Source organism: Gymnoscopelus microlampas, assembly GCF_963454915.1.
Source record: "Gymnoscopelus microlampas genome assembly, chromosome: 3".
Lineage (NCBI taxonomy): Eukaryota > Metazoa > Chordata > Actinopteri > Myctophiformes > Myctophidae > Gymnoscopelus > Gymnoscopelus microlampas.
In genome coordinates, this window is record NC_139940.1 from 9,853,683 (window position 1) to 9,868,347 (window position 14,665).

The 14,665-nt window shown below is 45.1% G+C and overlaps 1 protein-coding gene across 1 annotated transcript in view; it reads right to left on the reverse strand.

The window, feature by feature from the left end:
- ntd5 (ntl-dependent gene 5) overlaps positions 1–12,967 on the reverse strand; it is a 23,210-nt gene extending 10,243 nt beyond the window's left edge. The window contains exons 1-4 of the mRNA XM_084052734.1: positions 12,881–12,967; positions 10,262–10,408; positions 8,915–9,106; positions 574–706 (exon numbers count right to left, since the gene is read on the reverse strand). Coding sequence (XP_083908860.1) covers positions 574–706; positions 8,915–9,106; positions 10,262–10,408; positions 12,881–12,953 — 545 coding nt within the window. The 5' untranslated portion in view covers positions 12,954–12,967. The remainder of the gene's footprint in view (positions 1–573; positions 707–8,914; positions 9,107–10,261; positions 10,409–12,880) is intronic.
- Between the last annotated feature and the right edge of the window lie 1,698 nt (positions 12,968–14,665).

Sequence of the window (14,665 nt, forward strand, 5' to 3'; positions counted from 1 at the left end):
GCAAATTTTGATTTAGTTTTAATCACAGTCTTTTGAATAAAAATCCATTTTATCTTTTCATTTCATCTGAAATGTTTTACTTTTTGTCTAGTTTTAGTCGACTAAATATCATAAGATTATAGTCGACTAAATCTACAGTTGATTTAGTCGACTAAAATGTATTTTGGCGGTGCCTTGATGGGGACGCAATGGCTGATTTTACACTTGGTTGCATCCTGAAAATAGCCGATCTACAAGCTCACAACGCGTCGCAGCGCGACGCGTTGTGAGCTTGTAGATCTGCTATTTTCAGAGCGCAACACCCGAGCGCAACATAAAATGACTCGTCTTTTAGTACTACTGGATCTCTTCTCCACTAGACCCTCCCTAACATTTCCCTAACAACAGTCTAGTTTTTATTTGTTTTCTATATATTTAGTCTTAGTTTTGGTCATTGTAGCTTAGTTTTCATTTCGTTTTTATTTAGTTTTCGTCAGTGAAAAAAAAGTAGTCGACGGACATTTGTCGACGAAATCAACACTGGTATACAGCCCTGAGGGACTCCGCTCAACAGCGTAAAGTATGGTCTCTCACCCAGACAGACAGCTGTAGCGGATGGACGTTCCCACAGCGGCACTGCCCTGGACACTGAAGACACTGAGGACCTCATCGGGCAGGGGACAGGCTGGGGACGAGGTCGGTGTGGGACTGGGACTGGGCTGGACTCCTGAGAGACAGAGAGGAGGAACACAGGAGAGGAGAGGAGAAGAGAAGAGAAGAGAAGAGAAGAGAAGAGAAGAGAAGAGAAGAGAAGAGAAGAGAAGAGAAGAGAAGAGAAGAGAAGAGAAGAGAAGAGAAGAGAAGAGAAGAGAACATCATTTTCAGATACAAAGCATAATGTCTCTCAATACCCGGACAATGACAAACGTGTTCGCCCGGCCACACCAGTTCTACAGGTGACTCATCTAACCTCCTAGAACTGTGGTTCTCAAACCTTTTCATCTCAAGGCCAACCGCCAAACCGCCAAATTGACGATGCATTTGGCCGGGGAACATTGGTTTACATTTGTCTTCATATTTGAAAAAAGCCGGCCTGCAAGCTAAAAAAATGAAGGGCTAACATAAGTGTTTTTACACTGTGCCTCATTTTGATGGGGACCCTCTGGAACACCCTCAAGGACCCCTGGGGGTCCCCGGACCCCTCTTTGAGAACCAGTGTCATAGAAGACATGCTAAATGCAATCACAAGTGATCACTTTCATCCCGAACAAACAATGTCTCCCACCTATCGTTAGTGTGTGTGTGCGTGTGTGTGTGTGTGTGTGTGTGTGTGTGTGTGTGTGTGTGTGTGTGTGTGTGTGTGTGTGTGTGTGTGTGTGTGTGTGTGTGTGTGTGTGTGTGTGTGTGTGTGTGTGTGTGTGTGTGTGCGTGTGCGTGTGTGTGTACAACCTTCCAGCATGATACTGGCCCCATCCACAGTGTGTATGCTTCACTAAATGGTTTGATTAGCATGGAATTGAGTAAAGCCTCCTCTACTACCAGAGCTCAACTCACTATCCATTTCAGGTTCGAATATAAAAACAAACAAACAAAATCCTATTTCACAGGGTGGCATGACAAAGGTTTCACCCTCTAGTCGAGTGGCACTAGTGTGGCACAGTGGCAGAGCTGTAGTGGCAGGCGTTATGTGACACACATTGACAGTGGTTAAGTGCAGATTACGGGCCTCATGTTTATTCAGAGAAAACCATAACACACCACTGTCCACAGCTCACCAAACATGGAAATCAATCAGAACCATGCAGAGCATCCTGTGATTACCTCTGACGGAGGGAGAGGAGAGGGCACACAGAAAGAAAGAAAGAAAGAAAAAAAAGAGAGAAAATCACTCATTCAGTGTTGGAAAGTAACGTACAATTTTGAGTTACTTTTTACTTTACTAGAGTATTTCCAATTTGCAATACTTTTACTTCTACACCACTACAATTATTTGAAAATGTTATAGTTACGAGTTACTTTGCAGATATAAATTACTATATTATAAAACAAACATTAACCACTTCAGCTTCACTTTTATAAATAGGCTATTTGAAAATAGCCGATCTACAAACTCACAACGCGTTATGAGCTTGTAGATCTGCTATTTTAAAACATTAGTACTTTTACTTTTGGTACTTTAAGTATATTTTGATGCCAATGCTTTTGTACTTTTACTCAAGTAACATTTTAAACACAGGCCTTTTACCTGTAACAGATTATTTTTATATTGTGGCATTGCTACATTTACTTAAGTAAAATATCTGAGTACTTCTTCCACTACTGCACCCGTTGAATGAAGAAAAGAAGGAAGTATGGAAGGAAGGATGGATGGACTGGAGGGAGGGAGGGAGGGAGGGATGGAGAAATGAAAGCCTAATCTGTCATGCTACCTCTTGTGACCCAGCGCTATAGTGTACCTAAACAGCTTACATCGCTGTGGTTTCTGAACTAACCCTGCGTTTATAGGGGCCGCGATGATGGGAACATAACATTAGATAAGCAAAGTGAAGAGCTTTTCACTCTCTGAGCTACATCTGTGGTTGTATAACACCTGGCACTGGTACCACTGTTTTCTGGAAAATATGAATAACTCACACTGCTGCTGGAGAGATATGTATATAATACATTGCGCGCGAGAGAGAGAGAGAGATCTGGCCCGAGGCACTGGTGATGAGCATGATGAGGTATATGAGCAGGTTTTGGTGTGAGTGTGAATGTGTAAATGTATGAGGTGGTTGTGTGCAGGATTAACCCTTTAAATCCTCCGGGAACGCATCTGTGACGTTTTAGATCTTTTAGCTATAGCCGTTATTTTTATACTTTTGCTATTCAAAAATAGCAGATAGACAAGCTCATAGCACGGCACCGAGTGCCGCGCTATGAGCTTGTAGATCTGCTATTTTTGGAAAAATCCTGAACATTATTTGTGCAAATCTTTGAATATATATTTTTTGAAAGCGAACATTTTGTAACTCAAATCTTTGCTTTTCTGGGGGAACGAAATATTTTGAGATGGGGGTTACCGCGACCAAATACATATCATTTTGGGGGTCCTTGGGGTGGTTCTCAATTTCTTTTTTGAGAACCACTGATTTTATAGTGACGTACGTGTTTTCAGAAAACTGTTAGGATTTAGAAGACATTTGTATGTAGATGCTTTCCCGGATTGAATGGTTTAAAGGGTGTTTTGGCTGAGGAACACAACCTGTGTTCCAACTCTCTTCTCACCCTCTTGCTCCCTGCCTGGCTCTGTGTCCCTGAGCTGCTGCTGCCACCCGCCCACCCACCAACACACACTAACACACACTAACACACACACACACGCACACGCACACACACACACATTTTGGGATGGTGATTATTATGCATGCCATATTCAAATTTCTTTTTTGCCATTTTAACCCCATGAACTCCAAAGCCGAAAATAGCCGATCTACAGGCACACGACGCATTGCAGCCAGCGGCGCATTGTGTGAGCTTGTGGATCAGCTATTTTTGGTGCATGACACCAGCGCACCACCAAGTATGAATCAGACATAACTCTAAAACCCTGTTTTCACATACTGTACCCTTCATCATAACCTACCTAACCCTGACTCCAACCCTAACCCCTAAACCTAACCTCTCTTAATGTCTAATTCTAACCTGAATCTTTTCCTAATCATAAGCATAGCTCTAAACATCTTTTTTTAAACCATAAAACAACTATTTGAGGACCAGGAAAAATGTCCTCACAATGATGGTTTCTCAAATTCTACTAGACTTGTGGGGACATGTGGCCCCCACAACTATAGTAATACAAGTGTGTGCGCGCGCGCACACACACACACACACACACACACACACACACACACACACACACACACACACACACACACACACACACACACACACACACACACACACACACACACACACACAGCGAGAATGGTAGAGGACAGGTGTGTCAGCAATAAGGGTGAGGGCTCAAAAATGAATTAATGAGATGACAGCGTGTGGAAGCAGGTATATTCTGACATTGTTCTGAGTTACTTAAGCTAAACCTCAACCGACCCTGTGAGCAATGAGCATCCATACTGTGTGCACTGTCCCTTTCTGCCTCTCTCTCTCTCTCTCTCTCTCTCTCTCTCTCTCTCAGTGTCGTTCTGATCTCCCTGTCTCTCTCTGACTGACTGTCTCTGTTTCCCTTTCACTCCGTCTCCGTCTCTCTCTCTCTCATCTCTCTCCATCTCTGTCTCTCTTCCCTGTGCCTTTCAAACTGCTTCTGTCTCACTCACGTAATACACACACACACACACACACACGCACGCACGCATGCACACACACACACACACACACACACACACACACACGCACACGCACACAAGAACGAACGTGCACGCACACACAAACAATTTCAAAAAACTAAACAGCCGGGAGCTGTGTGTGCTTGTCCTTGGCTCTCTCCGATGGAGGGAGACCTTATCTCAGGCCTCAGATGGATGAGAGCTGTGAGGAGATGAGAGGAGAAGAGGATGAGAGAGGAGAGCAGAGCAGAGGAGAGGCAGCGAGGCCTCCAGCAATGTGAGGAAGAGAGAACGAGAGAGAGAGCTCTCTGACTGTGATCCATCGCCTACGCACATGCACACACACACACACACACACACACACACACACACACACACACACACACACACACACACGCATCCTCGTATGTTTCTACGCACACACACAGAGATATGTGTATGTAGCCTATATATGCACACACATGCACCTACATGCATGTACACTTGCACATGCATGCACAGTAACACAGACCCACGTACATGCATTCATACATGAACATGACATGCACACAAGCTCACAGGCACATGCATGTGCATGCACACGCACACATACAGTGCACATGCTCATACATGTGTGCACATGTACAGTATGCACTTATACTCTGGGTTACGTGCTCTCACACACACACACACACACACACACACACTCTCATGTCAGAACTCTGTGAGACACCGCCACCTACACAGAGGGATTGAATGTATAGGCTACCAAAAAAAAGCTACCTTTCTACCTCGATTTGCATGGGCGCACACGCGCACACACACACACACACACACACACAGCTCTGACTCTCTTGACAGGGATCTGCCACCCACTGCCTCTCAACAGGCATGAAGGAGCTCGGCTCTCACTCAAACGCAAATGTACAGGATGTGCAACACACACACACACACACACACACAGAAATCCCACCTACCTACTGGCTGTCTATCAGCATCAAGAGGATTGTGTGCGAGGCTTTTGTGCCTCGCACAGCTTCATTACAGGTCTCTGGGTTTGGGCTCGCACCCAAACACTCTTCAGGATTGACCGAGATTCAGCCAGGCGGAGGAACCCAAATATTATCCAGTTCCCCTGTGTGTGTGTGTGTGTGTGTGTGTGTGTGTGTGTGTCCGTAAGCTGCTGTATTACTGCAAAGCTGCTGATTATTATTATATTGCTATAATGCAAATCAATGGTGCGTTCGGGTGGCGTGGCGCAGTGGTAAAGTGCCTGCCAGTGCCCACCACAGAAGAGGTTGTCAGTTCAAATCCAGCTTTGTCGAGCGTCTATATGAACACTGAAAGGTTGCCCGATGGCACAAGGCCCCATAATGTCCACTAATGCAGTTTTCTGGTATTTTATTTAACATTTTACAAACATTCTGTGCAGGATTTTACAGTGCAAGCCCGGGCAAAAATTCTTTAAAAATAAAGACGGGCCAAAACAAAGTTTCAAGAATAGGAAACAGAAATGAACACTTGAAAACTAAATCTAAAGAAAACAACAAATCAGGGACTCTTAAGGATACTGTTAACAGGCTAACAGGGCAGCTCTCTCCCCTGACGTTATCCCTGACTAGCCTCAAGCCAAACTGAACGCCCTTCACTTGTAGCATACATGCCTTTTAAACAGGTGAGGCAAACCATACCACAATCAGTAACCCAATTAACTCAAACCTGGCTAACTAAGGCCCATGAGTTATCGTACACAATTACTATTAATCATAAAGGAATTGACAAAAAAATTCAACCGTTTCCCCGGTGCCAATTCATTCAAAGAGTATTAAATAAGACAAAACATAATACCAACATAATGAACAAACACCCCTCCTCCTCTACAGTGCCTGGGCCCTTCCAATCAACAGGATTGCCAGCACTGCAGAGGAGAGACAGGTGACCACCTAATAATTTAACTTCCACACACTGTCAATGATGTTTAAAACCCTTTCAGTCCTTGTGTGTTACTTAAATCTTTTTAATTTGTACACATAGAGGAAACATGCAACACAACACTATTGAACAGTCACTTCCAATCCAGCTGGTGATGTCAATTAGTCATTTGACTCAGCTTGATTGTCTTCGCTGTGTGTGTGTGTGTGTGTGTGTGTGTGTGTGTGTGTGTGTGTGTGTGTGTGTGTGTGTGTGTGTGTGTGGGGCACAGGCTGCCCCGTGACAAACACAAGTGGCCCGGGAAGGCGGCGGGCGGGGAGGGTGGTATTTGTCACTGTATGTACTCCTACGGGCTGGAGGTGGCACCTGCCAGCAGGGAGTGTTGGGCGGGAGGAGCAGGACGAAGGCTCTACGTCCTCCTCGCGGTGGGGCTCCTCACTGGCAAGGTGAGTCAGTAGGATACAAGCAGTGACAACACAGAAATGTGTGTGTGGAGGAATCAGTTGGCATAACGACTAAATTGGGGAGAAACGAGAGGAACCTATGCCCAAAACCGTTCCTTTTTTATTACAGGTATACTTGTTTAAGACATTTTAAAATAGTAGGAATAGAAATGACCCATTGTAGATTTAGCTTATTATAACAAAACATACACTAATCCATTAAGCCCTATTTATTTTACGTCAAGTTACGCTATTCAAAAATAGCCGATCTACAAGCTCAGTTGAGAGCTATTTTTTGAAAGGCTTTGACAGATTTTGAAAACGTTGGGATATTCTGCATTAATGGGTACTTTTTTAAAGTATTGGCAGTATATTTTACAGCCAATACCTTTTGGTACTTTTGTACTTTTGTGCGTGTGCGTGCGTGCGTGCGTGCGTGCGTGCGTGCGTGCGTGCGTGCGTGCGTGCGTGCGTGCGTGCGTGCGTGCGTGCGTGCGTGTGTGTGTGTGTGTGTGTGTGCGTGCGTGTGCGCGTGTGCGTGTGTGTGTGAATGAGATTAGAATGGGTTTTCACTGTGTTCCATTTCTACTGGCTGCTGCTGGGGCTCCTTCTACTCTGTGAAAGAAAGGCTTTTTTTTGGAGAGCGCTCTGGCACACACACGTGCACATACACATGCGCCTGCACAAAAACACCTACACAGACCTACACAGTACACACCACCTACTCAAACACCTACACAATGGGTTTGTGGTCACACACACACACACACTTAAACAGGTTTATGTCTTACTATACTTGTGAGGACATAAACATTTTACGACAGCATTGAAAATAGCTGAAAATAGGAGAAATAATAGCCCAAAAAATAGCAGATCTACAAGCTCAAGACGCGTCGCGAGCCAGACACGTTGTGAGCTTGAAGATCAACAATACTTTCCGGTGTGTGACATCACCACACAACTGTAACTGTAACTCTAAGTCTAAACTCTAACCCTAATTTCTATTACTAACCCTAAACCCAACCTCACATTTTAAACCCATCTAAATAAAATCTATTTGAACCATAAACCAACCATTTTTCTTGTGAGGACCAGGTAAATGGTCCTCACAAGTAATTACTCAAATTCTATACTTATGGGGTCATTTGGTCCTCACAAGTAATTACAAGCACACACACAACACACACACACACACACACACACACACACACACACACACACACACACACACACACACACACACACACACACACACACACACACACACACACACACACACACGGCTGTGTTATAAACATCCGAAAATCTGCAGATAGTCAACATGAACAGCTGATGCTTCAGTTGCCATGGCGATGGAGGAGAATGCATGTGTCCCAGCTGTGCAACGTGACGACTAACACAGCGCACACACACGCGCACGCATGCGCATGCACACACACACACACACACACACACACACACACAAGCAGGTTTTCTCAAAAAGACACATGTAACGTCACAGAGAAACACATTTTCAAATGTTCACACACACACACACACACACACACACACACACACACGCGCGCACACACACACACACACACACGTACAAGCTGACACTTGACCCACACATCACATACTGCACCGCTTGGTACTTTACGTACAGTATATGTACTGTACTCTACTTAGGCACCACGGTAAACCTGAGGTAGAGTGGGCTATAGCTACAACACTCTCTCTCTTCCTTGCTCTCCAACTCAGTGGTTCTCAAAGTGGGGTTGAGGAGTTACAAATGTACATTTGTACACTTAAAGGAATAGTTCACCCCCAACCGGTGGCGGCGGCGGCTCCGGTAGGAGACTCAAAGTGTCAACTTTGAGTCTCCTACCGGAGACATTAGCATCTGTCATCAAATTATTGGCTTAGGAATACGACAAAAACTAAAAAGAAATCTCCATTCATTCAAGGCTTCATGGGGTGTGTAATTGATAGAAAATAAGATTTGTTTGGGGTGAACTATCCCTTTAACACTGAGGATTTTAGAGCGTAGATACGATTCCCAGAGATTTTTTTATTTTATTATTAAATTGAGGTCCTTGAAATGTTAATGTTTGAGAATGACGGCTCTAAATGAGTGATAGTTATAGGACCCAAATGGACCCCTATACAGGTCTGTAACTCTGAGAGTGTACAAAGGGAACCAAATGGACCCTCACGGGTCCATTTGGTTCCCTTTTGTACGCTCTCAGAGTTACGGTCGCCCGCCGCCAAACCCACCTGTGCAAATAGGCTCGTCCCCGCTCCACTGTCTGTCGCCCTGGCAACGGCGGATGGTTGCGTCCAGGCCGTTGGGCAGCAGGAAGCCAGGGTCACAGCGCACCTCCAGCAGAGCAGAGAAGGAGTGAGTGGGAGAGAGGAGGCGAGACGAGGAGTCAGGACCGGAGGGCAGAGGCCAGGGACATGTACGACCTGGGGGAGAGAGAGAGAGAGAGAGAGAGAGAGAGGAGGAGGGGAGAAGAGAAGAGAAGAGAAGAGAAGAGAAGAGAAGAGAAGAGAAGAGAAGAGAAGAGAAGAGAAGAGAAGAGAAGAGAAGAGAAGAGAAGAGAAGAGAAGAGGAGAGAGGAGGAGAGGGGAGAGGGGGTGAAAATGTGAGCTGACAATGTGTTGTTCTTCTCGTGTTCCTTTGCACTGACTGCAGTACAGTTAGAATGATTAGCATCAAGACCATTTAACAGGCCACTAATGAGCTCGTATAGCTCTGACTGCAGCTGTGCAGAATGTCCTCACATGCCACCATGCATGAAGCCAGCAGCACTGGGCTGGCTCAGGCTGGGTTTGGGGACATGAGGAGAAAAATACACTGTTTCTGTGCAGAGTCACCAGAGAAACACCGTACACACACCACAAATAGATGCATATGGGGAACTTTGTATGCACCCCACACACATGCGCGCACACACACACACACACACACACACACACACACACACACACACACACACACACACACACACACACACACACACACACACACACACACACACACACACACACACACACACACACACACACACACACACACACACACACACACAGAGAGAGAGAGACTAGCGTGAGTGCACACATGAGTAATTGTTTAGATGTTCACGACATACGAAAAGAACTCTCTCTCACACACACACACACACACACACACTTGTAATGAGATCGCACAGATGAGGCCATGCTGCAGAAATGTACACACTTAATACACTCTGGCACAATAAAATCTCCAGTGTTAAATTAACTCTGACATTGTAAAAATGGACCTTACGGTTCCATTTGGGTCAATTTTTACACTGTCAGAGTCCATTTAACACAGAGGATTTTACTATAAAGCACTCACACATGCACACACACACACACACACACACACGCACACGCACGCACACGTGCCCGCGTCAAATCAAGCCTGAATCTAACATCCTTAAGATAAATTACCATAAAACAACATTTTTTTCTTGTGAGGACAAGGAAAATAGTCCTCACCATGTCTATTTCTGAAATTCGTCTATACTTGTGGGGACATTTGGCCTTCATAAGTATAGAAATAAAAGAACACACACACACACACACTGAACCTACCAGGGGCTACACAGCTGAGCCCACACTGGCCGTCACAGAGACACTGGCGTTTGTTTCCACAGTCCTTGTCTGTCTTACAGGGACGTGGACATGTCCTTCTCCTCTCGTCCCCAAGCAGCCTCTCGGGACAGGCCTCTGTTGTCCCTGCTAACACACACACACACACACACACACACACACACACACACACACACACACACACACACACACACACACAAACACAAACACAAACACATAACATCACATCATCAGCATCACGCGTTTTCTGGAATTGCACTTTTGTTTACTTGGCTTGGTTCACCAAACCCCTCGTAAAACCTCACCATGCTGAGATCTAGTGTGTGTGTGTGTGTGTGTGTGTGTGTGTGTGTGTGTGTGTGTGTGTGTGTGTGTGTGTGTGTGTGTGTGTGTGTGTGTGTGTGTGTGTGTTCGTTTCAGAGGGCCCAGCCAGTTCAAAGTGGGTGGCCCACGGGGCAAACATTTGCCACCCAGAGACGGATGAGGCTTGTTAGTATTTACGTGGGGGATTTTAACAACTCTCTGCTGTATGTAAACAACAAGCCATTTTGGTTCGGTAGAAGAGCCACATCTCACACTCTGCACAAGCTACATTTGTTGAAAAGAAGAGAAAATAGAAACAAAAAGAAAAAAATCAAGACAGACTTACCCGAAGATCATGTCATAATAGGCAAACATTTGGCGAAAATAGGTTAACATTCGTCCAAAAGAACAGATCCACAAGCTCGTTGGAACGTGTTGTGAGCTTGTAGATCTGCTATTTTCGGTGACTAGATTTGGTGTAAAGGGAAAAAAGGGAGGGGCTAAGTACAGACCCCTGGGGGACCCTGGCCAACAAATATAGGGTTAAAATGGTTAGATTCTAAGCCCAAGTAAGAGCCCATTGGAGAAGCCAGGGTGAAACATCCTAATTGCAGAGTGCAATGGGGGAGTTTTTCAAGCGATTGGGTTATAATGCTGAATTGTGCCAGTTTGTTTTTGTTTCTCAGTGCTCTGGTGTTACATGCACAGTCACCTCGTTGCTTGGGTTGGCTGTTGTAATTGCTTCGTATCTCTTTCACTGCAGCCTCCCTCTCCCTCCTTTGAAGTGAAGGAGTCAGCTAAATCCTCTCCTAAGCTTAAGAATATGCTGAAAACCTTTTCCTTTTTTTTTGCCAAGGCTCTCAATTGTCCCTAGTTTTATCTCACTTTATTATCTTAGCTATAATTCATTTTGTTCATCTGCCTTGTGTTTCGCGTTCCCTGCTTTTTTTTTTGTTTATGTTTCCTCTGTACAACTTTGGTACAGCTCCCCGAGGAGCACAAGTAAACTTTGACTCGACGTAAATGTAAACAGAACATTTCTCACACTTCTCTTTTGTATATGCAACCCAGGCCTCCATATGCATTCCATCAAACACAACACTTAAACAGTTTGTACTGTATGCAGCACGGGGCACGCCCTCAATGTACAGCAGATTCGGGGAAAGGGAGGCGAGAGGAAAGGGGAGTCGGGAGAGAGAAAGGGGAGACAGAAAGGGGGTCCCCCCGTTAAAAAAAAAACACATGTGCAACAGAATCATTCTGACACAGCAGGCACGTGCGTCAGGCATCCAACGCCCAAGTACACATGTGCACTATACACTATACATATGCACATGGAGATCATATGAGCTCATTGCCGAAACACTCACACACACACACACCTGCACACTGTAAGCTTTTTACAGCAAGCTTGACTGTTACGATTACATCACAATCAAGGCTACAATTCCATGGTAACACCTCATGAAAACTAAGCTACTGCAAGTCTTTCATTTTAAGATTAATATCACAGGTCTGCAGTCGGAATCAAACCTGGGACGTTGTCATTATGTGGTCAACGCACAGTCCGGTCAGCTACCAGTAGTACGCCCCTAACTATTGTACTGTACATCTTCAGGTGCAGTGGAGTGGGCTAGACGAGTGACTGTCCCTTCACAATGGGGTCCCAGATTCTCCACTCTCCAATGTCCTTCCTTCCATGCTGAGGGACACTCACCTGCTCACTCAGTGTAAGACGAGGACAAGAGTGTCAGATACAAATATAAAACCTTATAAGAGTCCCGTGTTTTCCTGTGCAAGGTGCCTGCCTAGCTGTCACTTGAGATAGACACTGCTGGACTCCAGACTATAACAGGGAGTCACTCCAGTTTAGTATGAACCATGCACAGCTGTTACAAGTTTAACAAATTAACTTTATCACATTATTCACAGTCTCTATCACGCACACTGACTACATCACTGCCAGGGGTACTGTCAGGTCGGCTAAAAACTCTAAATGTCTAGAACAGTGGTTCTCAAAGTGGGGTCCTGGGACTCTCAGGGTTCCTTGAAGGGGTTCTAAATAGACCCCTACACGTATGTAACTCAGACAGTATACAAAATACATTTGTACACTGTCAGAGTTAAGATGGGTGCCTGAAATATAAAAGTTTGAGAACCACTGGTAGTAGAAGTCACAATGTGAATGGTGAACGTGAGGCGTCAGACCTGTGTGTGTGTGCGTGTGCGTGTGTGTGTGTGTGTGTGGTGTGTGTGCGTGCTATGTGTGTGTGTTGCAGAGCCCTTTGAGGAACCCACCTGCAGTCTGCGGGGTCACGGTTCCAGCCAGAGCGCTCAGCGCCGTCACCAACAGAAGAACAACGTAGTCCATCCTTCTAGCCCGGCCTCAGCAGACGGTATGAGGCGAGCCAGGCACACACACAGCGTTTTTGAGGAAGGAAGAAGAAGGGGGGGAACAAAGGGTGGGATGAAAGGGGAAGGGGAGAGGACAAGAGAGGAGGAGAAGGAGGAATGGGGTGGGGGGGGGGGGGGGGGGTGAGGAGGACGAGAGAGAGAGAGAGAGAGAGAGAGAGAGAGACAGAGAGGGTACAGCCCATGCATGGAACACACATCTGGTTCGTGTTGAGGAGGAGAACATTGGGTAAAATTCCATTGTAAGGGACCTTTCACCCATTTCTGTTTAGACAGCAGATAAAGAGGGGGTGACACACACACACACACACACACACACACACACACACACACACACACGCACGCAACGAAAAGCCAGGGCAATCAGCTAAGTAAACTGACAGTACATCTTGGCCTGTTGTTGGTGAAAGTCAAGACACACACACACACACACACACACACACACACACACACACACACACACACACACACACACACACACACACACACACACACACACACACACACACACACACACACACACACACACACACACACACACACACACACACACACACACACACACACACACACACAAACCTGTTCTTTTGAACCTCTACATTTCCTTCCCTAAACTTATCACAAACCAGTTTTACATTGTATTCCCTAAACTTATCACAACACCCAGTTTTCTATTTCATTGCAACATGTCCTGCTGTTGATTTATCAGTGACAATTATTTGCCTTTGACCAGCACTGATCTGACAGCTGCATGTGACATTTTGATATATTCTTTGTATTGCCTTCATTGACTTCCAGTTGCTGCCAGTACAAAACACTGGTGTTGGCCTGCAAGGCAACCAAAAGGCATGGAACCCACATACCTTCAAGACAACCCCACAACCCTACATCAACACTTAGATCAGCTAACACAGGAAGTTCGTTCGAACCGTCCCTAAAACACCCTGGACAGCGCTCCACACGTCCTAGAGTAGACTCTTAACACCAAGTAGATTCTTCCCCCCCGCCCCCTGGCTCCCAGTCTGTGGAATAAACTCCCCATTTCAGTCAGAACTGCAAACTCACTCCCTATTTTCTGCGGTAGTCTGAGTGAAGACTCACCTCTTCAGACTCCACCTCACCCCCTAGCACTCTCCCTTCTTGTCACCGTATTCATTTTTTGATAGATGCTATAGTTTACTATGCAGATATATCTAAGTGTTAAGAATGTTATTTAGATAGCGTTTTGTTTAGACAGATGCTATGTCCATTGTTTATCCTCGTTTCTTTGAGGCACTACATTGTTAGGCACTGTGACTTTGTTGTTTGTCGAGTAGAATTCATGCTTACTGTGCTTATTCGGATCCCGCACTTGTAAGTGGTTCTGGATAAGTCTAAATTGCAAATTGTACAGTGTTCATAAAAGTCCACTTTATATTCTCTGATTTATATTAACTCAAGCATTTTGCAGCTTTACAACCAAGCCTCTAGTTTCATATGGACCACATATCTGGAACAATCAAACTGGTCTGCAACAACTGGTCTGCAACAACTCAACAATCAAAGCTAAAGACCTTTCTGTTTGCCATTGCTTTTTACTGTGGGATTTTAAACATGAATTCTGCACTGTCATTTTATTTCAGTTTTATTTTAACTTTTGTTTTTATTGTATTCAAATATGTTTCTCTTAAA